The following is a 27,125-nucleotide window of genomic DNA, read 5'->3' on the forward strand; positions in this document are numbered from 1 at the left end:
CTTACATGCTGAATCTTGGAAACAATATCTTACTATCTTTCTATTGTTCCACAAAAATGAAGAGAAATATATTACACCTTTTGACATGTGAGTATTTGTTTCATTTGTGATCATAGTGGATCATGGTACATTAGAGTCTGTAAGAATCTGCTTCTGTAAATCGGAATTGTAACAGTTCTTCTTGCTTTAGAAATTAATATTTTATTGTTGTTAGAATTTGAAGTTCTCCAGTAATAAGAGTTAATCTGCACATGCCTTATTCTTAATTCTTCTTGCTGGAATTGGTTTGTTTTAACATTATGTAGTAAAGAGGGTTCATTCTAATGCCTTGTTATTGTCATTACTAATGACCATAAAAGCAACTAACCTGCAGTAGTGCACAAATGACTTTTGGTTGTACTGCTACTTGCTAATTAAAAGTGTGCAATTTCCTTTGGGATCTATATAGTGTTGTCTTATTGGAGAAAGGCAGGTGCTTAATGAGCTTACAGGATGTTTTGATGATGGTTAAGTCACATAACTCACTGTAAATCTGTGAAGGTATAATTTTCAGTACATCAAAACCTACTGATTTTGAATACATCAAAAACTACCTTTTGTTATGTAAATGTTGATTTTGCCATGTATATGAGATGTGAACATTTAACATATATACAAATGCTGTTAGAACATCAGAAATATCAGTCAATCAAGCAGTCAAAATATATTTATATAGCATTTTTTACAACAGTTGTTGTCACAAAGCATCTTTGCAAGTGTGCGAGTCCAAACCCCTTGTGAGCAAGCAAAGGGTGACAGTGGCAAGACAAAACACCCTAAGAGGATGAGGAATAAACCTTGAAAGGAACCAAGACACTTGGGGTGCATCCTACTCTGGCTGGCACCGATCACCATGACATTAATAATTAGACATATACATAAACGAAGAATTGATGGGAATGATAAGTAATTCTCATCGTTGTATCTGTGTGTGTTTGTGCAGGGCCGGTCCTTCCATTAGGCAATATAGGCAAATGCTAGGGGCGCCATCTGTCCAGGGGGGCGCTCGCATGCATGCATATATATTTTTTTGTTTTGTTTTTTAAAAACAAATTAATAAATGTGAAAATAAGCAAAGTCCAGATAATCATTATTTAATTGTTTAATAATATTAGTCACATTAATGAATATTATAACAACACACGATACCTATCACAATAAACCCCCCTGCCTGTGCACTCAGTGTTGCCAACTTAGCGACTTTGTCGCTATATTTAGCGACTTTTTGTAATATAAAGCAACTAGCGACAAATCTAGCGACATTTTGTGTTGTTATTGGAGACTTTTGGAGACTCTGAACACACACACTCTTCAGTTGCTGTCCTCTGGGGCAGGTGCTCCCGTGCCCCACAACACTCAGTGCAGTCTCACACTCAGAGCAGACCCTCACCAATCCACGTCCACACTGCAAATGAACTGCACATGCCCAAAGCTGCCGCTGACTGACTCTGCCCCGTCTTTACAACTGGATGTAAATTTAAATGCGTCTTCATTGTGACATGATAAATCACTGCATTTAACTTACAGTCTGTCACTCACCTCATTCACCACGTAGCCTGTCACTCACCTGGTCCACTGTGTGCGCCTCTTTGTGAAAAGCTAAACATCAAGCCTGGATAAAGGAGTAGGGTTGAACGTAGAATAGCAGTTCCTGCTGCTACTCTTATGCTAACATTTAACAACATGGCAACAAATTGATTTATGTAATTAATTTACGTAAAAATTATTTATATAAAGCATTAAAGTCATGAAGTTATTTTTGAGAAGTGACTGCGTATTTCAAAGAGTTCATTTGTAGTTCTAACATATTTATGGTGTTTTTTACTTTTCTCTCCCACGTTATTCTTTCAAAAAACTGTATTATGCAAATTAGGCGATGCTGTAATTTTGCGACGTTTAGGACAGCCAATAGCTACTTTTCTTACTGAGGAGTTGGCAACACTGCGTGCGCTGTGAGCACTTTGTTACTGTTTCTCTGTGGGGAAAAATGACAGTGTCATAGAGTGAGTGAAATCTCCCTGTAAAGATGTTAAAAAAGGCAGAAATCCTCTGGTGCCCAGGGCAGAAAAAGGAGAAAAGAGGAGGAAGAAAGGCGGAAAAAACCAGAAGTAATATATATTATTATATGGTCAATTAACACTATACTGTATGTTGTACAGTAAAAGTCCTCTTCAGAAAGGTAGTGTAATCGCCTTCTATCGTCTTTTTTGTATTTTTGGTATTTGGCAAAAGCTCCAATTAAAGTGGCAACCGAGTAGGGACTTTTCTAGCTCCTGCTGAATTGTAATTGAAGGGTGCTTCGTTTTAATACGAGAATCCATGTTTGATGTGTTTCCATCTTTGGCTGAGAATTTTTGTAAGCAGATCTTGTACACTGACTCGTATAGGTTTGCAGGCTCTCCTTTTTATTTGAAACAAATCCAAAATGCTGCCAATCTGTAGCAGTGGTGTTTTCTTTGAAACCAGTTCGCTTGACTCACAACTAACACTCATCGCCATTGTGGCTTTCCCCCCCCCTCTATATTAGTGAACACCGCCACTCCATAGCCAATCAGTGACCTCCAACTGCATACCCCTTACACAGATATTTTAAATGAATGTGCAAAATGTCTTAAATGCCCCATTTTTCAAAGTGCAGATTTAGCACGTTGCGTAACGTCATGTGGTTAATATACTGCCACAATTTTACAGTAGTCATCATACTGCCCAATCCTAATAGGTGCTATTATTAGCTTAGCTCAATAAGTATATATTAAAACACATTGTAACGTTTGGGAATAGGAGGCTGGATGCTGATGCGGACTCTGGAAGTCTTTTTATTAAAACAGCAAACACTACTGAATAGGTATTAAGGTAGACCAAACAATACTCAACTAAACAAACAAAAGGCAGATATAAAACAGACTGAACAGAGAACATCAAAGTATCTTACACAAGAAACAAGGAAACATGGGAACATACAATGGAGTTACTAGGATCACACATAAAGAACAACCAACAAGGGAACAGGGCAAACATGGGGCTTTTAAACACTAACTACAGGGGAACCAAACAAGACAAGGCTGGGAACGAATAACGAGAGGGGCGTGACGGAACAACAGAAGACACGGAAAGGACTGACTGAGAAGCGGATCCAGACCAGGGTAAAAAAAAATGGACAGGGCTACCACTAGGAATGGATCAATACATTACATTACTCCCCTTCAAAGCGTGCCACACTGGGGCACGCACGGATAACTACAAGGGGGGCAGACCAGGGGCAGACACGGAAGTGGAGCCAGGGGTCGGAGCCGCCAAGGCGACATCCTCGGGTGGCGGAGCCGCCAAGCCGGGGAGGCGGGACAACTGGGCTGATGTCCTCGGGATGCGGGATTACCGGGCTGATGTTCTCGGGCTGGGCTGGCCACTTCTCCCCCCCAAAAAATTATTTGTCGTCTCTAGGGGAGAGGCTGGGAGGATCAGAGGAGGGAGGTGTGCTCAGGCCAGGTACTTACCTCATGAAACGCTGTGGCGGTGGGGATCTGCTTCGGGGGTGTGGTCTTTCTTCTTCCCTGTTCTGGTCTGCGCCTGGAAGAACATACAGACACAACCGCTTCTCTGTGGCTTTCATGTGACTCATTTCACTGTGACTTGTCGGAGGCATCGGGAGTTCACAATGGCTTTTGAAAGCCAACTGAGAGCCAAGCCAACACTCGTCTGCATATTCATTCCACCTGCCCGAATCTTGCACTACAGGTCGCTCTTCCCTGTAGTGTTTATCAAGTCGGGCAGACACATCAGGGAGCTCGTCGGTAAAGCTAGAAACCGAAAGTAACTGCGTGTCGGGGCTGGCTCGGATGCCACACCTTCTACCTCCACAAGGGGCACCCGAGTCAGCCCTAGACTGAATCGATGCAATCAGCAATGATCCGTTTCACCTGTTGCCGTGGCTTCTCGCCACCTTCCTCTCTCTCTTGATTCTCTTGCTAATCCTGTCACTTATTCGAGTTACTATCTCCTGCGCCGCTACCTGGCCTATCTCAAGTTTTGTTTTCCTTCTGTTTCTCTTCCTATCTGTTATTCATTTATTTTGGGAAGGTTTTGTTTTGTTGCGGCATTTTTGCCTGTAGCCAGATTCTTCCCCTGGTGTTCTTGCTTTCATTTTTACTAGGGCTGGGTATTGATTCAAATTCCAAGAATCGATCCGATTCCGATTCTGAAAATTAAGAATCGATTTATTTCGATTTAATCGATTCGATCCGATTCGATCCAATTCAGGGTTTAGTGTTATTAAAAATGTATTTGAGCTGTTTCCTGACTGTGTACAGAAGCAACATGTTAAAACTAGAATTATATTGATATTAATCAGCAAATACTTAGTGGTAGTTGGTAGTTACTGATGGCTGGAAGACTGGTGAAAAGGGTAATCATAAATCTACCTTCAAGAAAGGTAATCCAGGACAATAAACAGAGGACATCTTTGAGGTGTCTATATCTGCAACAGTGGACTCCTACTGGGACACTAACCAGTGCATTATTATTATGATTGAAATAATTAAGAATTCACCTAAAAGCTGTAGCTACCAAATACATTTTTATTTAAAAAGTGCTGACACTTAATAAACTGAAAGTATAAAATGTAAACGTGTATTTTTCTTTAAAGTGCGAATATAAGAACAGAACTGTCACGTTATGGTCCCCGACTCCTTCCTTTTGGGTGTGTATTTACGTCGTCTGCATCTACTTGTCTGTGTATCTCCGTGGATGCAGGTGCATCTTGTGATAATTCGTCTCACCTGTGGCTCGTCTCGTCATCACTTGAGGTTTATGTGGTTTGTCTACTTAATGTGCATTTGCGCAGTGTCCTGTGCTCGTCTTGTTTGAGTCCTACATGTTCTATGTAAACGTGTTTTATGTGTGCTGTCTGTGCTTCGGTAAATGTAATAAACATAATGATTTGGAAAGTGCAAAGGATTCTGTCTCATCCGTCGCCTTGCGCCCAACGTTACAAGAACATTTTAAACTTTTTTAAACTGTAAAAACACTGGGTAAACTGTCAGTGACATGGACTAACTGTAAACAGTCACTGACACTGGATAAACTGTCCTTCTGTTTTTAGATTTCCGATTTGACTATCGTCGTTACCGGCACTGTCCGACGCCATGTTGTTTTACAGTTAGTTAGACCAAGCACGCCTGCGTGAATTCAGTGACGAGGCGGGGGTAAAAGTTCACTGGGGGAAATGTAAAAAATTATTTTAATTTTAAAAAATCGATCTTTGGATGTACGAATCGATTATCAGATCGAATCGATTCTGAATCGGAAAATCGATTTTTTCAACACAGGCCTAGTTTTTACGCAACGAGTTTTTTCCGCGTCTTTTAAGTTGCCTTTGTTATTTTTTTCTACCCTCTCGCTACGGGTGAGTTTTGCTTTTCATGCGTTGAGTTTTTTGCATCGGTTTTGTTTTTATTTTCTCCCGAGTGTCTACGGTCGAGTTTCAGTTCGTTGCGTTGTTTTTGTTTGTATTTTCTACCGAGTGTTCACGGTTAGTTTCATTTTGCGCGTTGAGTTTTTCCGTGTCATTTTGTGTTGGTGCGTGTGTGTGCTTTACCGTCGCACTAACTACTTATATCACAGCTTATTGTGCCAGACCGAACACCTGTTGTGCCGTGAAATGCATCCCCTTCTCGTGAACGCGCACAGTACGGTCTGCTTTCGAAAACGGATACAATCCGCTTCGATATCGCTAAAAATAGCGAGAGAAAAATATCTTACTTTTCAGTTAACGTTGATGGAAATCACTGATTTACAGAAAAGAGCTCAATGTCGTTTTATACTATGATTACACGAGAAAATGTAGTTTGTGCATAATGTACAAAATATGTAAAAAACGATGGTTTCAGCGATGTGATTACCAAAAGGTAGTGACTTGAATGATTTTACAAAATGTTGGCATATTATAGAGTTTACCAAGTAATGTTTTGATTGATTGATAGCATCAACAACATCTGCAATCAGGACATAACTATCCATGCCTTGTGTTCGACAGATACTGTGTTGTATGTGAGTGCTGTGCTTGCTTGAGTCTGTTAGAAAAACCATGTAGGCCTACTGACGAGGCTTGACAGCAGTGCATCCTGTTATATTTAATACTGATATATAATTATAAAATTATTATTCTGTATTTTCTAACTGACATGCATATACATTTTATATTAAATTTATGGTGTTGCATCTGTAAAGCTGGTTGGTTGTGTCTATATGGCTACAATGATTTTGAGCTAGAATCAACAACATTCAAACAAAAATTGATAGCTATAAGGGGGTGCTTTTTACGGCAGGCCACCTGCCGAGAAATGCCCCCCCCCCCCCTAAATTTGGCTACACTGGTGTTACACCTGTGATAAAAGGGGGGAAACTGATTAATTCAGTTAACTAATAAATAATGATATATTCACAAAAAACTGCTTTAGATTCACGTTTTGGAGTCAATTCCATCCATTACTATATTTCTTTTGAAATAACAGTTTTTTGTTTTAGTTCCTGGTTTTCTATTCTTTTAACAAAAAAACAAGAATAATTGGTAATATTTTTTATTTTACAGTTAAATAAATAACAGCAGAACCTAAGGCAAGAAGTTTGCAAAAGAAAAAAAAAACAGCAACAGTGCAAGGTTAGGCCAAGTATTTACAACAATAATAACAACAGTAATTAAAAAAGCAATCATTTAAAATCACAAACAATAAACATCAGCAATAATAATACATAATAATAACCAGCCACTAATGTATTCTATTTACAAGCTGGACACGTATAATCTTTATCAACTGGAGGCTTCTGGATGCAGTCATAGTGGTAACATCTCTCACAGTTGTCACAGTATATCTGGAACAAAAGAAAAGAAGGTCTAACTGAAAGGTGCCCATCTAGAATGTAGAATCATGCTTTACATTTTTAGTTCAAAGATTTGATGCAGTGCTCTACTGATAAGTGGAGCTTTTCTAAAGTGCAAAGATGTTACAAAATAAATGATTGAGAATGACATGCAAATGAGTGCAGTAAAGATAGGGTGACCATATTTTTGTTTGGGAAAACCAGGACGGGTGGGGGCGAACGTAAGTTGTTGGTTCTCCGCCAGTTGAGTATGATGAGCCACAACTGATGAGGCTCAGGGATTCCGTGTCATACAGCGCCGTGCTCAGGGTCCTAGTGCCTGTAGAATTAATGGCCCGATTAACGTAATTTAAAAACCAGGACATTTCCACAGTTTTAAAAAATATCCCGGGACGCCCGGGACAGGATGTGAAATACGGACATGTCCCGGGAAATACGGACGTTTAGTCACCCTAGTAAAGAGTTAAACCTTCCTTACTTGAACAAGAAGCCAGCATGGTGTTTTCAACAAGAATCAGATGTTGACAAACAATATGAGCTGCAGTATTTTGAATGCTTTCTAGAAGCCAGCAAAATGTGAGTTACAGTAGTCAAGTCTGAAGATGACTAGAGCTTACTGATGTTTTTGATTTGGCAATTGATTTGGCAATTCAAGAGAAAAGATCAAACTCATGAACTCATGCAATGACACTTGAAGGTGAGGTTGTGTGAGGTTGTGGGTGAGCCATTCCAGGCTACATGAGCAGATAAACCCTGAAGGTAGGATGAGAACCAAGCATCACAAGAAAGTGATGAAATTCACATGTAGTAGTTTACAATATCAAAAACAGTAGATCAATCTAGAAGGATGAGAACAGAAGACAACCTCTTCCTGGCTTTGTGGGGAGGTTTTGTTATTGACAAGACAGCAATATCTAGTGAATACCCTGGTCTGTACAACAGATGGTTGACTTAAAGAAATTTGATCATCTCAAGATACAAATAAAACTGAGAAAAGACAGCCTGTTTCAAGGTCTCTGACAGAAATTTGAGCAAATGGGTCTAATTCACAGTATAACTGAGTATAATTATAAATGAGTATAATTTGCAGTTTTTAGGATTTAAAGGATCCCTCAGAAAATGCTATATTATGACATTATGTACGCTTCTTCTTCTTCTTTCGGCATTTCCCGTTTAGGGGTTCAAACTCCTCCATCTGGCCCTGTCCTGAGTGTCCTCCTCTGACACACCAGCCACTCTCATATCCTCTACCACTGCATCCATAAACCTCCTCTTAGATCTACCTCTCCTCCTCTTGCCTGGAAGTTCCATCCTCAAGACCCTCCTACCAATATACCTCTCCTCCCTCCTCTGTACATGTCCAAACCAACTCAGTCTTGCTTCTCTAACTTTTGCCGCATTTCCACACGGGCCTGCTTGGCGCGGTACGGTTCGATTCGCGACGGTTTGTGAGTGTTTCCATTAGTACCAGGTACAAGTTTGCCGATACCTTCAGGTACTTTTTTCGTACCTACTCGCTCGAGGTTCTAACCGTTCCAAAGCGGAAAACTTCTGTGACGTGGAGGAACAGCATGACACTGATTGGCCAGGGAGTGTCGTCACAGGTTGCGTCACAGGAGAGCGACTCCTCCGCTATCGCCATCTCGTCCATTGTTGTATGGTGTTGTGGTCGCATACAAATGATGTCACAACACTACAACCCGCGCGCCAACAGCGACTCCACCCACATTCTGGTGGTCCACCATTGTAATGGAAATACAACGCGACCGTACCGCTCCGTTGCGAATCGATCCGTATCAAACCGTACCGCGCCAAGCAGGCCCGTGTGGAAATGCGCCATTTATCTCCAAAACATGCTACATGTGCTGATCCTCTAATAAACTCATTTTTGATCCTATCCTTCCTCGTCACTCCAAATGAGAATCTCAACGTCTTCATCTCAGACACCTCCATCCAGACACTTTGTCAGTGCCACTGTCTCCAGTCCATACAACATAGCAGGTCTCACCACTGTCCTATAGATCTTTCCTTTCATTCTAGCCGACACCCTTCAATCACAGATCACCCCAGACACTTTATGCCATCCACACCACCCTGCCTGCACTCTCTTCTTTACCTCTTTCACTTCCTCCATTACTCTGTACCCTTGACCCTAAGTAGGTAAACTCGTCAACCTTCACCAAATCAACTCCTTGTAACTGGACCTGTCTACCGTCTGCCCTCTCATTCACACACATGTACTCTGTTTTACTCCTGCTGACTTTCATTCCCCTGCTCTCCAAAGCATATCTCCATCTTTCCAAGCTCACCTCCACCTGCTCCCTACTCTCACTACAGATCACAATGTCATCAGCAAACATCATAGTACAATGGGTCTCCTGCCTAACCTCGTCCGTCAGTCCGACATGACAATTGCAAACAGGAAGGGACTCGGGGCTGATCCCTGATGTAGACCTACCCCCCACATTAAACCTGTCTGTCATTCCTACCGCACATCTCACTGCTGTCACACTGTTCACATACATATCCTGCACTACCATCACATACTTTTCTGCTACTCCTGACTTCCTCATACAATACCACAACTCCTGTCTCTGTACTCTGTCATAAGCTTTCTCTAAGTCAACAAACACACAATGTAACTCCTTCTGTCCTTCCCTATACTTCTCAATTAACACTCTCAAAGCAAACATAGCATCTGTGGTGCACTTAGCTGGCATGAAACCATACAGCTGCTCACAGATCTCTACCTCTCCTCTAAGCCTAGCTTCCACTACTCTTTCCCAGATTTTCAGGCTGTCTACTTTATTCCCCTGTAATGATTACAGCCCTTATTCTTGAAATTCGGCACCATTATGCTTCATCTCCACTTTCTTCCGTATCTTCTGACCTTCCAAGATTCTGTTAAATACCCAGTCATGAACTCCACTGCTGTCTCTCCCAAACATTTCCATGCCTCCACTGAAATATCATCCGGTCCAACTGCCTTACCACAATTCATTCTCCGAATTGCAGCCCTTACTTCCTCCTTGCCCACCTGAGGCACTTCCTGATTCACAACCTCTACCTCTTCTAACCTTCTTTCCCTTTCATTCTCTTGATTCAACAGTACCTCAAAATACTCCTTCCACCTTCCCAAGACACTCATCACCAGACAACACATTTCCACCTTTATCCTTTATCATCCTAACCTGCTGCACATCCTGCCCATCACGGTTTCTCTGCCTGACCAATCTGTACAAATCCTTTTCCCCTTCCTTAGTGTCCAACTTCTCATACAGCTTGCTATATGCCTTCTCTTCAGCTTCTGCCACTGCTCTCTCTGCCTTACGACACATCTCCTTGTACCTCTGTCTACTTTCTTCATCTCGCTGAAAATCCCAATTCTTTTTAGCCAAACACTTTCCTCTCAAACTTTCCTGAACTTCCTCATTCCACCACCACAACTCCTTGTCTATCTTCCTCTGTCCTGAGGTTACACCAAGTACCTTCCTAGCCACATCCCTTACTGCATTTGAAGTCTCATCCCAGGTATCCAGAACACCACCACCATTACCCAGTACGTGCCTCACCTCATCCCTGAATTTTACACCACAGTCCTCATCCTTTAACTTCCTCCACCTGATCTTAGGTTCCGCTTTCAGAATGATTATAATATTAATATTATTATATTATATAATGATATAAGGAGAATGATTGCTGCTGCCAAATCTTTTTCCTTTTAATTTGACTTGCAGAACTTAACTTTAATTTGACTTGCAGAACATAACTATTATCAGCTTAACTGAAAAGACTTGAGCACTTACATTTGAGTTTAAAATATGGTAACTCTTACCGTCAGCATCCAGTGCTGGTGCTCATTGACAACACCCACAATAATTTTGTAGTCCTTGGGGTCTATCTGTAAATGTGACCAAAGGTAGTGAATGCTGTATTTGGATATAAGAGATACATTACATTTGTTTACCAATGCAGTACACACCTTAATTCTGGAAAATGTCCTCATCCAGACTGCAGTCATTGCATACGTGTCGATCATTGCTGCACGAGTGGTATTGTTGCTGTTATAATTCTTCACAAGCACCGTAAAAAGCACCCCCTTGTAACTCAGTCTGTGTTGATGGTAGGTCAAATTCACTTTAAAATGACACAGTTGAGACCAATTCATGTTGATTCCATGAGTTTCATGAATGTAGGACCAGTGTAGCCAATATTTGGGGCTTTTCTCGGCAGGTGGCCTGCCGTAAAAAGCACCCCCTTATAGCTCTCACTTTTTGTTTGAATGTTGTTGATTCTAGCTCAAAATCATTGTAGCCATATAGACACAACCAACCAGCTTTACAGATGCAACACCATAAATTTAATATAAAATGTATATGCATGTCAGTTAGAAAATAATTTTATAATTATATATCAGTATTAAATATAACAGGATGCACTGCTGTCAAGCCTCGTCAGTAGGCCTACATGGTTTTTCTAACAGACTAAAACAAGCACAGCACTCACATACAACACAGTATCTGTCGAACACAGGACATAACTATCCATGCCTTGATTGCAGCTGTTGTTAATGCTATCAATCAATCAAAACATTTCTTGGTAAACTCTATAATATGCCAACGTTTTGTAAAATAATTTTAAAGTCACTACCTTTTGGTAATCACATCGCTGAAACCATCGTTTTTGTACATATTTTGTACATGCACAAACTACATATTCTCGTGTAATCATAGTATAAAACTACATTGAGCTCTTTTCTGTAAATCAGCAATTTCCATCAATGTTAACTGAAAAATAAGATATTTTTTTCTCTCTATTTTTAGCAATATCCGGTATCCGTTTTCGAAAGCAGACTGTACTGTGCGCGTTCATGAGAAGGGGATGCATTTCACAGCGGGGGTGCTGAATTCGGCACAACACCTGTTCTTGGGTCCGCCTCTCAGTTTATTCATGCGGTGGTTACGTCACCATACCCACCGCGTTACACTGCGCTTTGTTTTTACAGTGATGAGACTCCCTTGTACCCACAGCGCAAGGGGAATTCCTGTCTCTGGTTCGTTCGCACTGTAATATCGGAGAGTTAAACTGAATTGAACCAGCCAACAACTCATTACAGCGATTAAACTTACAAGAGTCTCGCTCCCTCACTGTGTCCTTGTATGGTCGGTGATTTTGTAACGCAGCGTGCGCTGTGGAGTGAGGAGGCGGACACAAACGCTGAGAGGAGCAAGATTTAATAAGGGGAATTCCATAATCGAAGTCAACAGGGCAGGCAGGAGTCGTAACCGGAGAGCCATTCAGACATGACAAATACAGGGGCATGATAACACAAAATAAAATGAACAAGACAGGGAAACAAGAACTGAGGGAAAACGGAGACGGGAAATACGAGAACAGCGATAACAGAATAATCACAATGCCAAACAAACCGAATAGAACACCAAACTACAATCACCGACTACGGGCTAGGGAAACACAGGGATATAAGTACACAGGACTAAACTAGACACAGCTGAACACAATGTTGACCTGGGCGTGGCAGACAGAGGAAACCATAGAAACAGACAAGCAAGGTGGGATAAATGGGCAAGGTAACACAGACACAAGGAAAAGGGCAAATGGAGTGACAGCTAAGAGAGAGGGGCATAGCTCTACATGACACACATGCTCCTCTGTTCATTTCAGATGCACTTTTGAAATAATAACAATGTTGCAGTAGGCAAATTGCCCTGATTTGCACTGGTGGTAGTTGTTGTTCTTTATTTTTTTATTTATTATTTAAAATATTTAAAAGTTGTTCTCTGCACTTTATGTAAAATACTTAAAAAAAAAATGTTGTGCAACACCTTTATATTTATTTTTTGTTATATGGTAATATTTATAATTCATTTGCTTTTTATTTATTTCTTTAATACTGATACAATCAACCCGATGATTGATTATGCAGGGGGCACCAACCAAAATCTTGCCTAGGGCACCACATTGGTCAGGGCCGGCTCTGTGTGTGAGTGTGTGTGTATATATATACACACACACACACACACAACATTTACTCTCTGTGTAATTCTTTTTCTTAAGAGTCTTAGACTTCTTGATGGTCAGTAATAGTAGTCCAGGGCTGGGGAGATGCAGCCATAGCAGGGGAGAATTTGGAGTGGTGAGAGGGGCCAGGGCAGTGGGCTGATGCTTCATCCATAGTTGGTTAGGCAGGAGGTAGCTGGCCCAGGGTGGAAAGGCTCATCTCTCCTCGTCTTAGTATTTCTCAGGTAGGAGGGGAGTCAATTGGAAAGAGAAAAGAGGGACAATTAGTTCTGTATGTGTGGACAGAGGAATGTGGGATATATATGTGGGACAGAGGAAATGTAAACATTTCTGAAGTGTGGCAGCAACTCCGGCATTAAATTATTACAGCCTAACTAAAAGGGTAAAACAAGAAGGTAACACAGACTTGGGAGCATCCTAAGACATTGGCATCCATTCACTGCACTGTCAACAAACTTGAGAGATCACGTGCAGTGACAGGGCGACAGCACCAGTGCCCCATTTGACCATAAACTCATAGCCCATGAATCCCTGGATCTGTAACTCTTATCTAATGGGGTACATTAATTACCAAATGCTAAACTACATAGGTAAGTTTCCAAAATAGATTTAAAAAAGGAGACTGTGTGAAAGTCCCAGACACATTCTGGAAGATTATTCCATAGTTGGGGCGCCTTATAAGAAAAGGCTCTTCCCCCTGCTGTTACCTTATTATTTTACACCTTATGTTACCTTATTAATTGTTGGAACTAACAATGTTACCTTATTAATTGTTGGAACTACAAAAAGAGACCAGCACCTGTGATCTTAGTAGACGTGGGGCTTCATAATTGGAGATAAGTTCCTTGAGGTAATCGGCAATGGAGCATGTCCGTGTAATGCTTTACAGAGCAATAGAAACCTTTCTTAAATCAATATGGAATTTAACTGGGAGCCAGTGCAGGGCTGATGACACCGGACTAATATAATCAAATTTTCTAGTTCTAGTTAGAACTCTGACTGCAGCATTTTGAACTTGAAGTTTTGAACTTGAACTTGAAGTTTCTTATTTGAGCATCCTCAAATAACAGTAATGAATGTTGGTAGGGTGAAATGATGATGAGAGCTCTATCATCGACATCAACCAAAGGGAGGCATGACTTGGAGAATGAGTGCATGGGATATGCAGTGTCATGAAGTTTTATAATGTATAAGATGTTTTTATAATGTATGCATTTCAAATATAAATTTCAGAGTTTGATATCCTTAGGTACAAAAATGTTTTGCAAGCATGTAGCATCCTCAGAAAGGAGCAGAAAATTAATTTGCTTCAACTTTTTTTTTTACATGAAATGTGCCATATTTGTCAATTGTGATTTTTCACCGCAATCAAAAATTGTCCTCCACATTTAACCATCTGTGCAATTAGAACACAAACACATACACTAGTGATTACTAGGGGGCTGTGGATCACACGTGCCCAGAGCGGTGGGCAGCCCTAGCCCAGCGTCTGGGGAGCAGTTGGGGTTAGGTGCCTTGCTCAAGGGCACCTCAGGCCTGGGAATCGAACCCACAACCCTCTGGTCAAAAGACCAGTTCCCAACCACAAACTGAATCATCATTCCATGCCAAATCAAATAAAGTGAGAATACAATTTTTGCTGTTTAACTTTATTCTGATTGCTTCCTGACAATGTTAAGGTCAATACATATTGACATTTATTGGAAACAGTCAACTGTTTCTTATGTACACCTATAGCCAACAGAAGATGTGCCTAAAACACACTGAAAATGCACTTAAAAGACAGTGCTCTTAGTACAGTGGCAGTGGCTCATATGCTAATACCTCGTGCTTTACTTTATATGTAAAATCCTCACTTATTCATAACCTCAAGGAAACACATTTCTGATTGTTCTATTGTCAGTAATTTTGTAATTCTCTTTAGAGGACATGCACTGGAACCTAGTGTTTAAGCACTCTTTTTTTTCCAGGGTTCACTGGGATCCATTTAACTACAGCTGCAGATTCTAGTAAGTAAATCCTAAATCAATACATAGATAGATGTGTTATGGCCTGGTTCTGGTGTTCTCAGCAACACCAGTCAATCTTGCCCCCCTACTATGGTTCATTAATTACCTCCATTGTGCCTTTGGTTTTCACTTCCATGTTCTCATGTCTCCGTGTGCTTCTATGATTAGATTTCTGTTATCACACCCCTTATTAAATTCTCCATTCTTATCGTTTTAACCTATGTCTAGTTTGTTTCCGTATGTTACGTCCACCTTCCCATAGATGTTCTAGTGAAGGGGGTGTAACTTGTGGTACGTGTTTGCGGATGGAAGGATGGACACAATGCGAGTAAACTATGATCCTCTGTGATTTTACAATCTGATCATGATGAGGCTGTTTGTCTCCTTGACACAAACTAATATTAACTGCGCTACACAAGACCTCAGACCTATTGTCAAAACAGCACAGCTACTTTGTGGGTACCAGATCACAAGCTAGTACACAGCTGAATGAAATGTAACGGCTCCTTAATATAGCCCATATCAACCCCTTGACTTACAGTAAACGAGCCACAGAAAGACAAGTCAGTTACTGGCAGCACGTCAGCCAATATAAAGGATTGAGTAGCCCCAGTGTCCCTTGAGATTTCTATAGCTTCAAGTTTAGTGTCATCCTCCAAACCCACATTGCCTTTGAATAAGAAAGGTCATAACATGGATCTATACCCAGTGCTTCAGATGAACAAACGCCAAATGCACTAGAACATAAAGAGCAGGACCAACATTTTGCTTACAGCTCTCTCATTTCTTCTTCACTATAAAGCAGTTAACAGCTATGTGTCCAGGTCGGTGACAGTAACAGCAGTCCATAGTGTCATACAATCGCAGAAGTGATCTACTATCAGTAGTTTGTTTTAATTTATTTTCAGACAATTGTTCAGCCTTAATGGATATAAACCCTGCCTATGAGTGATAATGCTACAACTGTAGCTTGAGACACAGTTAAAACTGCATGTCCATTCAGGTACATCACACCCCGTTCAGGAAGACCCTAACCCTCTAGAAAAAATGACCTCTCTCAGGGAGTCAAAATCAGTAACTTTACTGGCGCTACACCACTCTAATCATAGTGTAGCAGAGTAGCTCTTCATTCAACTACCACTATCAAGCAAAACCTCCCTTTCAGAAGAAAGTGTTAGCCCAGGCAAAGAATGTCCAGAGGTTGTACCTACCTAAATCTAAGACAGACACAGCCATCTAGTCCAATAACCACAGACAAAGCTACATTGCTAAACACAGCTACGACAAACCCTCAACCCTATAGCATGGTGCACTGCAAAGCAACTATCCAAACAACACCAATCATCGAACAACACACATCCATAAAAAAAAAACCCAGGAAAATATCCCGGACAAGCCCCCACCTGTTACATCTGCCTTCCCAGATATTCCCTGCAGGTGTAAGGTGCTATGCTCGCACCTTAGGCCTGGTTATTTAAACCAAGGGTTCATTCCTTCTACTCTTTGGCATTTGTTATTGTCCTGGTTCTCTCACTCTAGTTTTCCTCTGTCTGTATGTATATTTCCTGCAGTCCTTGTTATCTCTCTATTTGTTTATTATTGCATTTGTAATACACTGTATTTGACAGCGTGTTTGCATCAAACCCCATCCAACCCAGCAATACACTACCAGTAAAGCAATCATGGAGCAGAACAAATACTGGTCTTGTTCATATTGATAATGCTGGTAAAATAATGTAATTATTGAGCCACAGTCTCTTCCATGTTCCAAGTGAAATATTTTGAAATTAAATAGTTCTATCTTGGTTATATCGTTCTATCATTATATCTTGGTTATTTCTGAATCTAAAAAAAGAAAGAAATGTAAGTGAAAAAGAAATAAAACTTTACTCAGTCAATGCTTTTGGCTGCTTGGTCAATGAGGATACTAGAATTATTCAACATGATCCATGATGTATTTCTTTATTGTCTTTATTGCCAGCTGATTTAAATGACCCCTGCAATAGTTATACTGCTCTGGACCAACCCTGGAGAGCTACTAATTCAACTCAGTTGAACATCTGTGACCATTACTTCAACTGGAACGGCTGGTACCGACTGCTCTATTACGGGATGAGCATTCATATGCCAGAGAGCTGTGTTTTATCTAACTGTGGAACTCAAATCCCTCTGTGGCTCAATGGCCCTCACCCACAGATAATGGATGGAGTGATCACCCGCCAGGTCTGTGGAACAGACTATTATTATAATTATAATTATAATTATTATTATTCTACATTTAGCTGCTGCTGGTGGTCTACCTCAATTCAAGTCAAAGCTTGTCCAGGAAGCTACTACGTATACAAGTTTGTCAGTCCAAACTTCCACAGTGCCGCCTATTGTGCAGGTACTTTGTTTAATGTTTTTGTATTGATGATGTATATTGTTTTGCTAATTGGTATTAAGCTGATTATGGTTACACTGTTTAACATGTTCTCTCCTTAGATGTGAACACCATAACCCCAGTCACTCCTACAACAACTGCATCTACTGAGGAAGAATTTGCTATATATATGTGTAAGATATCCTAGTTTAAATATTTTCCTCATACCAAAAACCTTGAATGCTATATACAGTAAAGTAACATAATACAGGAAGATGATAAAATCCTGCACCTAACATCCGGAGTCATGCAACAGGCTTGGCTAGCATGTATTAACCAACCAACGACTATGATCTAATAATACCTACTACTATGCCCATGACCCATCGTCTCAACTACCAACACTACTAAGAAGACAAGATAGATTTCACACACCCTATGCACACACTAGTTGCTTGAACAGAACACAGCAGCAGCTACAATCTGATACTGGCTCGACAAGGATCCAGAAGCAAAGCGCACTCTGTTCATGGTCCATTGCCTCAACTGCCAAGTACTCAGACCACCAAACAAACCTGGACTGACCTTCAAAACAAAGTGACATGGACACACACAATACCTTGCAAGCTTTTCCTTGGGGTCATCAGGAAGGCACCTCCCTTCGTTGGTGTTTTGATGAATTGAGCCCCCAACACCTCCAGAAGGCTCATCAGTAGAGTCTGGCGTCCCAGACCCACCCCCCTCCAAGCTCACAATGTAGCCCATCACAAGATTTACCAACAACCCTGCTACCAGACGGCTATCGGAAAAGCCAAGTGACAATCCTACCCATATCCCAACATCACACACATCAAACAATTTATCTCTTCAAGTACTATCCTTACCCCACCTAACCTCAGCCCTTCTTAGCCACACCCACTGACTAGATCTCTCAGTTACCGCTGACAACTCCTTTACCACTGCTCTCATCACACAGCCTCTAAATCCAAACTCAGCCAGTAGTCTTGTAAAACATATCACATGACATTGTAACTCGTAATTTAAAAGAAAGATTTACAATGCAAAATAACTTCGTCTTTGTCACCGAACATTCACTTGCTGTCAAGACATCAGCAACACACTTTCAACCAGCATATGGAATGTTAGTAAAATGTTAGCAAGTACTTTTATTTACTTGCTTTCTTTATCTTATAAAACACAATTTAATTTCCAACAATTCCCAAGCTATCAGTGACTACGCAATGTAATCTGTTTCTGAAACTTGAATTCGCTTGGTGGATTAAACTTCGCCATGATGTAAATTTCCTTTAGACATGAGTAACTTCTACTTCTGACACCATGTACTGTCCGTACTTATTTTATATGACATAAGGAGATGACATCCCATGTTAGCTTAACATTGCAAGTTTCTTTATTCATCAGCATTTCACATAATTCTTCAAGTACCAACCCCCAGTCCTGCCTCTCAGTGGGCAGAGCCGGTGCCCCATATATATATGGGGCATATATATGGCAAATATCAAATTTGGAATTCTAAATGTAACTTATCTGAAACTGATCTGTTTGCCCTGTAGCCAATTCCACGTTTGACCCCTGCTATAACTACAGTGTTCTTGGTGACATCTGGAGAAGCACCAGCAGTTCCTACAGTGGTCATGACGACACCCTTGTTGAATGGAGTGGCTGGTATCGTCTGTATCTTCAGGGAAGCAGTGCCCAGATTCCTGAGTGGTGTGTGCGCTCCAGTTCATGTGGTGGTTACACTCCACTTATGCTGGGTGGCTCTCACCCACTACGGCAGGATGGCATTGTCACCCGAGATGTGTATGGATCTAATGATGGCCAGTGTAATTACTACAGGTCAAACCCAGTACAAGTTAAAGCATGCCCAGGATATTACTATGTTTACAGACTGGTCAAACCAAAAAATTCAATTCCGATGCCAACCTACTGTACAGGTAATGTCTGCTTATTTCTGTTCTCTGCTTTAATAGTTACTTGTTTAGTTCAGTCTCTTTAAACTTACTCTACTTGCATAAAATTAAATAAATAAAACTGAGCAAAGAATATGGCTTATTTGGATGGTATTATACGTGTTATTTGCAAAGATGCAAACAAGTCTGGTCTGATGTTTCCTAAGATGTCTTTATCAATTAATGATGAAGGATAGTGGTTCCCACAAATGTCTGTAATTTTAAGGGTAGGTTTATTTTAACAGTGAGAGACAGAATATGTAAAAGAAAATCCAGATAGTTGCATTGTATAAAAAATACACATTTATTTGCATTTTGCAGAGAGAAATAAGTATTTATTTATTTCTAGCAAACAAGACTTAATACTTGGTGGCAAAACCCTTGTTGGTAAACATCAGTTTTTTGTAGTTGATTATGAGGTTTGCACACATGTCAGGAGGAATTTTGGTCCACTCTTCTTTGCAGATCATCCCTTAATCATTAAGATTTTGAAACTCTGAGCTTCAGCTCCCTCCATATATTTTCTATGGGATTACGGTCTGTAGACTGGCTAGAGCACTTCATGATCATAATGTGCTTCTTTTTGAGCTACTCATTTGGTGCCTTTGCTGTATGTTTTGTGTCACGCTATAGCCCCGGACCCCTCCCTTTGGGGCATGTGTCTACGTCAGGCGTACTCAACTAAATTGGTCCGCGGTCCAATTTTGGCAGATACCTGTGACCTGAGGTCCGGTACGGCGGGGGTGGCGAACGTAAGTTGTTGAGAGGGGTGGCGAACGTAACACTCGTGACGGAGTGTTTTTTCAATAGCCCTGAAATAAATGCTACGGTTTTTTTGGGTCCGTATCCAGTTAATCAGGAATGAGATTGGGTCCGGACAGGACTGCGTTCGGGTCCGGATCCGGACCGCGGTCCGCCAGTTGAGTACCCCTGGTCTACGTAGTCAGTATGTGTACCTTGGGGGGTGTGGCTGGGTGTGTGTGTGTGTTCACTCGTGTCGTTAGTCTAATGAGTTTCACGTGGTGCTTGTTAGACTGTGTGTATAAAGCGTGTGTGTGTAACATCCTGTTGCTCGTCTTTGTTAGAGTCTCACAGTACGTTGTTGTGTGTAACGAGGCTTGCGCCACGGAGCGAGAGGACGGACACAAGTGCTGAGAAGAGCGAGATTTATTCAGGGGAATACCGTAATCATCGTCGGATAGCCAGGCAGGGTCGATAACAGGAGGGCAGTCCGTAAAACAGGCAAAGACAGGCATCACAAGACAAGGGGCACGGAAAACAGGAGAAACACGAAAACGGTCAGGCACAGAGAACAGCGGTGGGATAAACACGATCACAAATGAATTCAAAATACCGGACAAAGGACAAGGGAGACTCAGGGGCTTTTATACACAGAACTAAACTAGGGACAGGTGATGACAATGACACAGGGGCGTGGTAACAAACGAGGGATTCATAAAACTAACGAGCAGGGCGGGACAAACGGGCAAGAACACAGACACGAGGGAACCCAGAGTGACAGCTAGGAGAGGGGGCGTAGCCGCACGTGACAGAACCCCCCCTCAAAGCGTGCCACTCTGGGGCACGCAAGGGCAGACAGGACAGGGAACCAGACTAGGACAAGACAGGGAACCACGGAACACGGCGAGGGACAGGGACAGCAGACACGGGACGGACCGGAGGAACAGACCAGGGGAAAGCAGGGCACGGAGACCGGGGCACGGCAGGGACAGGGGGACCAGAGACGGGCCAGGAGCTGGGCTGGGGCATGGCGGTACACAGGACACATGGAGACCGGACAGGGCAAGGAGCAGGGCCGGACAGTACAGGACCGGGGACAGACACGGGAGTGGGGCCAGGGGACAAGGCGGAGGCAAACACAGAGGCAAAGACACCATGAACAACGGAGACAGGCACAGGCACAAGGTGGGTGACAACTTGGGGAACAGACATGGGGACAGGGACAGAGACGACACCACAGGAAACAGACACGGGAACAGGAACACAGACCTTGACAGACACAACCACGGGGACAGGGACCAAAACAAAACCAGGGATGGGACCAGGGAGCAAGGGGAACACGGGCAACGGAACATAGGAGGCAAAGGGCGGAGCAGGGGGAACACCAAGTCCATGCCCAACAGGGGGCAGCACAGTCTCTGGGGCGACAGGTGCGGCCGGGCGGCAGGCAGCGGGAACAGGAGCCGGCAGACAGGCAGCGGGAACTGGAGCCGGCAGACAGGCAGCGGGGACAGGCAGGGTCCGCTGGCGGGCAGCGGGGACAGGCAGGGTCCGCTGGCGGGCAGCGGGGACAGGCAGGGTCCGCTGGCGGGCAGCGGGGACAGGCAGGGTCCGCTGGCGGGCAGCGGGAACGGGAGCCGGCGTGGACGACCTCTCCAGGGTCGCGGGGACAGGAACCGGCGTGGACGACCTCTCCAGGGTCGCGGGGACAGGAACCGGCGTGGACGACCTCTCCAGGGTCGCGGGGACAGGAACCGGCGTGGACGACCTCTCCAGGGTCGCGGGGACAGGAACCGGCGTGGACGACCTCTCCAGGGTCGCGGGGACAGGAACCGGCGTGGACGACCTCTCCAGGGTCGCGGGGACAGGAACCGGCGTGGACTGCTGACGGGCAGCGGGGACAGGAACCGGCGTGGACGACCCCTCCAGGGTCGCGGGGACAGGAACCGGCGTGGACTGCTGACGGGCAGCGGGGACAGGAACCGGCGTGGACGACCCCTCCAGGGTCGCGGGGACAGGAACCGGCGTGGACTGCTGACGGGCAGCGGGGACAGGAACCGGCGTGGACGACCCCTCCAGGGTCGCGGGGACAGGAACCGGCGTGGACTGCTGACGGGCAGCGGGGACAGGAACCGGCGTGGACGACCCCTCCAGGGTCGCGGGGACAGGAACCGGCGTGGATGAGACACCCTCGGGGGGTGGAACCACCGGGCTGACGTCCTCAGGGGGCGGAACCACCGGGCTGACGTCCTCAGGGGGCGGAACCACCGGGCTGACGTCCTCAGGGGGCGGAACCACCGGGCTGACGTCCTCAGGGGGCGGAACCACCGGGCTGACGTCCTCAGGGGGCGGAACCACCGGGCTGACGTCCTCAGGGGGCGTGACCGCCATACTGACGTCATCGGGGGGCGTGACCGCCATACTGACGTCATCGGGGGGCGGGACCGCCACACTGACGTCATCGGGGGGCGGGACCGCCATACTGACGTGGCTCGTACTCCCCCCCAAAAAATACTTGGGGTTGTCATGTGGAGTAGCCGGCAGGGTCAGAGGCGGTGGGTCCTCCTCCTCAGGGTCCTGGGTGAGCCTGGCAGAACACACAGACACACAAGCTCCTCGGTTGCTCTCTCTGCTGCGGCTCCGCCTCCCTTGAGGCGCCGGGAGCTCACGGTGGTCAGAGAGAGTCAACCGAGGGTTAAGCGAAAACTCGTCTGTGCGCTCAGACCGTCTGCCCGCTGCTCGCACGACAGGAGGTTTTTCCCTGTCGTGTTCGCAAAACCGGGCAGACACACAGCGCTCAGATGGAGTCTCGTCGCGAAAGCCAGTAGAAAGAGACTGCGCTTTCTTTGGTCGGCGACGAGACTTCCTTGTACCCGCAGCGCCAGGGGTATTCCTGTCTCTAGTTTGTTCGCACTGAAATACCGGAGAGTCGAACCGGATTAAACCAGCCGACATCCATTCACAGTGTTTGAACTCACCAGAGTCTCGCTCTCTCGCTGTGTCCTTGATGGGTCCGGTATTATGTAACGAGGCTTGCGCCACGGAGCGAGAGGACGGACACAAGTGCTGAGAAGAGCGAGATTTATTCAGGGGAATACCGTAATCATCGTCGGATAGCCAGGCAGGGTCGATAACAGGAGGGCAGTCCGTAAAACAGGCAAAGACAGGCATCACAAGACAAGGGGCACGGAAAACAGGAGAAACACGAAAACGGTCAGGCACAGAGAACAGCGGTGGGATAAACACGATCACAAATGAATTCAAAATACCGGACAAAGGACAAGGGAGACTCAGGGGCTTTTATACACAGAACTAAACTAGGGACAGGTGATGACAATGACACAGGGGCGTGGTAACAAACGAGGGATTCATAAAACTAACGAGCAGGGCGGGACAAACGGGCAAGAACACAGACACGAGGGAACCCAGAGTGACAGCTAGGAGAGGGGGCGTAGCCGCACGTGACATTGTGTTAAATGTGCGCTATCCGTACAGCTCACCTAAATAAATACGAACATCAGTGTTGCTCCCTGAATACATTTTGGGCCATTGACATGACTGAAGACCCAGCCAAGACCCATTTTGGGCCATTGACATGACTGAAGACCCAGCCAAAACCCATTTTGGGCCATTGACATGACTGAAGACCCAGCCAAGACCCATTTTTAATGTCCTGGCAGAGGGAAGGAGGTTGTCATTCAGGATGTTATGGTACATGGCTCCATCCATTCTCCCATAATGTTTCCACCTCCATGCTTGATAGTGGGGACAGTGTTCTTTGGGTTATAGTCAACATTTCTCTTCCTCCAAACACAGCAAGTTGGTTTAATACCAAAGAGCTCAATTTTTGTCTCACCTGACCACAGAACCTTCTCCCAATCGCTCTCAGAATCATCCAGGTGTTCATTGGTAAACTTCAGACATGCGTACATGCAGAGTTGTATAGTAATGAAGTAGAACTACTTCACTACTGTACTTAAGTACTAAAATGCTGTATCTGTACTTTACTGGAGTATTATTTTTTTCTCCTACTTCCACTTTTACTTCACTACATATTTTCCATTAGTTTAATACTTTTACTCCGATACATATTTTACGTGCTGTATAAGTTACTCGTTACAATTATAAACATGTTAGCTGGCGCTGTCACCGGGTCAAGCGATAAGACTGTCTTATGAGAAGACGGTCGCGTCTCGTTTACTCTGCTGCTGCCTTCACTGAACACTTGAGCTCCGTAATCTAGGTTCACTTCACACGTCATGACTGCCGCAAGGGTCCGCGTGGCAAAAATGACGCAATCGCGGTGGCTCCGCCCATGCGCGTTGGCCCCGCGCGCTGTCGCGTCGCGAGGTCGTGCACCTCTCGATTTTTGTGTGTGCGAAGTTACAAGGTGGAATTCATGCACTTGTACGGCACTTTGAAGGTCCATTTTCAGTATTTTCCAGCACCTTCAGCTTAATTTACATATTTATACAAATACACATATACTCGAAATTATTCCAAATAATTAGCTTTTTATCTCATTAAAAGAGATGGTACCGTGTTTGGTAACAGCAGAAAAGTGCAGTAAGCGCTAGTTAGGTTAGATATTTTAGCTAACTAACCTAATTATGTTCATGACGTGCTGCAGTTTTCACTTAACATTAACTGGCAATCATAAAGGCGATGTCACGCTGAGTTGTGTTTTTAGCAACAGTAAGCCGTGTCTCTTTTCATGCGGACAAATTTTTATAGTGTAGTGTTTTTATAGGGGAAGGGCATTTATTGAGGGTAAACGCAGGGCAGTAGGCTCACCCTTAGAATCCGACGGACGAATTTTAGGTCCAAAATACACCTCATTTTCTCAGCTAAATTAGGGTGAACTTGTACTTCTGCGCCAAACCTACGACATAGCGGGACATAGGTTATCTGTTTTTTGTGTACGAAGTGTTAAGCCCAGTTTTTTTAGTACATAGGCCTACAGAACGCTTGTATTTGTGGTCTTTGACATATTTGATTTGTAAGTGATATATAAAACACATAATAATCAAACTTTGATGGCTTTCTTTAATTAATTCAAAACACAATACTTGTACTTTTTACTTTCAGTACTTGAGTAATACATTTTAGAATAAACTTGCAATACTTAAGTACAAAAAATGCTGAATACTTCTGTACTTCTATTTAAGTAAATTTTTTAAAGAACACTTCAACTTCTACTCAAGTCAATTTTTTGATAGAGTACTTGTACGTTTACTCAAGTATGGCCCTCTAATAGTTTATACAACACTGCGTACATGTGCCTTCTTGATCAAGGGGACCTTGCAGGCACTGCAGGATCTTAATCCATTACAGCAGGGGTCGGCAACCTTTGAGACATGGAGTGCCAACTTCAACATTACTAAACAATGAATGTGCCACTATCAACAAATAAAGCGGGGGGGGGGGGGGGGGGGGTGTATTGCATGTTGCGTACTGACAGTCACGCTGTCTGCATTCACGCTGCCCTCACTTTAGCATATATTCCAGCACTTTTCAAGCCTGGAACACAATGCAACATTAACATTTCGTCAGGTGAATGTTCCTTCCCCAGTTTTTGAGGGGTGTTTCTTTATTCTACCACATATCATTTCGGACAACACTGCAAAGAATGTGATGCGTCAAGTATAAACGCCTAAACGCCTCCGCCGTTCACGCGAGGTGTGCGGAGTCGCGCGCTACGGTCACTCGCAAAAGTATAATCCATAATAAATAATCCAGCCTTGACGCGGTTCAGAGATTACGTCACACGCAGCTCCGTGCGGCCTTAGTGCCTGTAAATTTTAATTTTAATAGTCCAATGAAGGTAATTTAAAAACCAGGACATTTCCTCACTTAGAAAAAACCCGGGATGCCCGGAACAGGATGTGAAATACGGATGTGTCCCGGGAAATACGAACGTTTAGTCACCCTATTTTAGGATAGCTGGACTGTTTGCCATACCTAGCCATGGCACGTTTAACGGCTTCGGCTCTTCAGGATCTTTATATGTCTTGTTGTGTCTTTCGTTTGTCTCGAAATGCTTCTTAACTCTTTGATGCGCAACATATGCATACCCCCTCTAATGCACAACATGGGTCAAAAATGACCCGCATTCATATCCAGTGTCATATAATGCTGGTAGGGTTTTTCTGTGTTCCTGTCTTTTGAATCTATTCCTTTTATGATTGAATATTTCAAGTATTCATTAAATATCTTGTTTTTGATCACTGGTGATCATTATTTTCATTTGTACTTTAATACTTATTGAACAAAAATAGTTTCTATAATAGTACATTGAATTTACACACATGGGTCAAAATGACCCCTTCATCCAAATGTGATATAAAATAAAGTAACATAATCCAATAATAACTAGTTTTAAGCTGTTACTTTAGTAGTGAGTGGGGTCAAACATTTATTTGGTTTTTGCCACATATTTTTCATTTTATCACACACACACAATGTCAGGTTTTCAAAGTGACCACCCAAATGCAGACATCAAAGGAAGAGGAAATTTAAACGAAGCATCTTCAAAATAACCAATAAAGGGTATAGGCAAGATCCAAAAACAGAAAATGGAAGAACAAGACAAATAGGGAAAGCAGGACAACAAGACCTTAAGATTATGACTCTGACTATGATGACTATAAGATAAATACCGCAACACTTAGTGTGGAAGACTAATGATGCAACAAAGGCTGAACAGAAAACTGGACTTGAATACAAACACAGACAAGGGGACGAGGGACAGGTGAAAAGACGCTCGGGTGAGGACAGTGAGCAGAAAACAGGTGGGTGACCGGCAGATCGGTGCAGCCTCTGCAGTGTCGCGAACGCTGTAACGGACCGTTGTAGTGAAGGGTTTTTACTGGTCTACATTCCAAGTCTCACCTATGGTCATACTGTAAGCTTTGGCTAGTATGAGATCATGAATACAATGAGACAAAGAATGAGACTGCAAATACTAGCAGCTGAAATTAGTTTCCTCTGCTGGGTGTTCGGGTCTCCCTTAGAGATAAGGTGAGGAGTACGGTCCTCCGGGAGAGACTCGGAGTAGTCTCGCTGCTCCATCTTGTAGAGAGG

At 43.4% G+C, this 27,125-nt stretch overlaps 1 protein-coding gene across 1 annotated transcript; it reads left to right on the plus strand.

Annotated features, from left to right (window-relative positions):
• Window positions 1-26,841, plus strand: LOC143490848 (uncharacterized). Its single transcript, XM_076989355.1, has 6 exons — window positions 1-87; window positions 14,928-14,966; window positions 16,948-17,352; window positions 17,451-17,522; window positions 18,903-19,286; window positions 26,714-26,841. The coding sequence occupies exons 1-6, from the start codon at window positions 6-8 to the stop codon at window positions 26,839-26,841; spliced, it is 1,110 nt and encodes a 369-aa protein (XP_076845470.1). The 5' UTR covers window positions 1-5.
• The last annotated feature ends 284 nt before the right edge of the window (window positions 26,842-27,125 follow it).

The sequence above is a fragment of the Brachyhypopomus gauderio genome, unplaced genomic scaffold (genome assembly GCF_052324685.1).
Source record: "Brachyhypopomus gauderio isolate BG-103 unplaced genomic scaffold, BGAUD_0.2 sc67, whole genome shotgun sequence".
NCBI classification, from domain to species: Eukaryota; Metazoa; Chordata; class Actinopteri; order Gymnotiformes; family Hypopomidae; genus Brachyhypopomus; species Brachyhypopomus gauderio.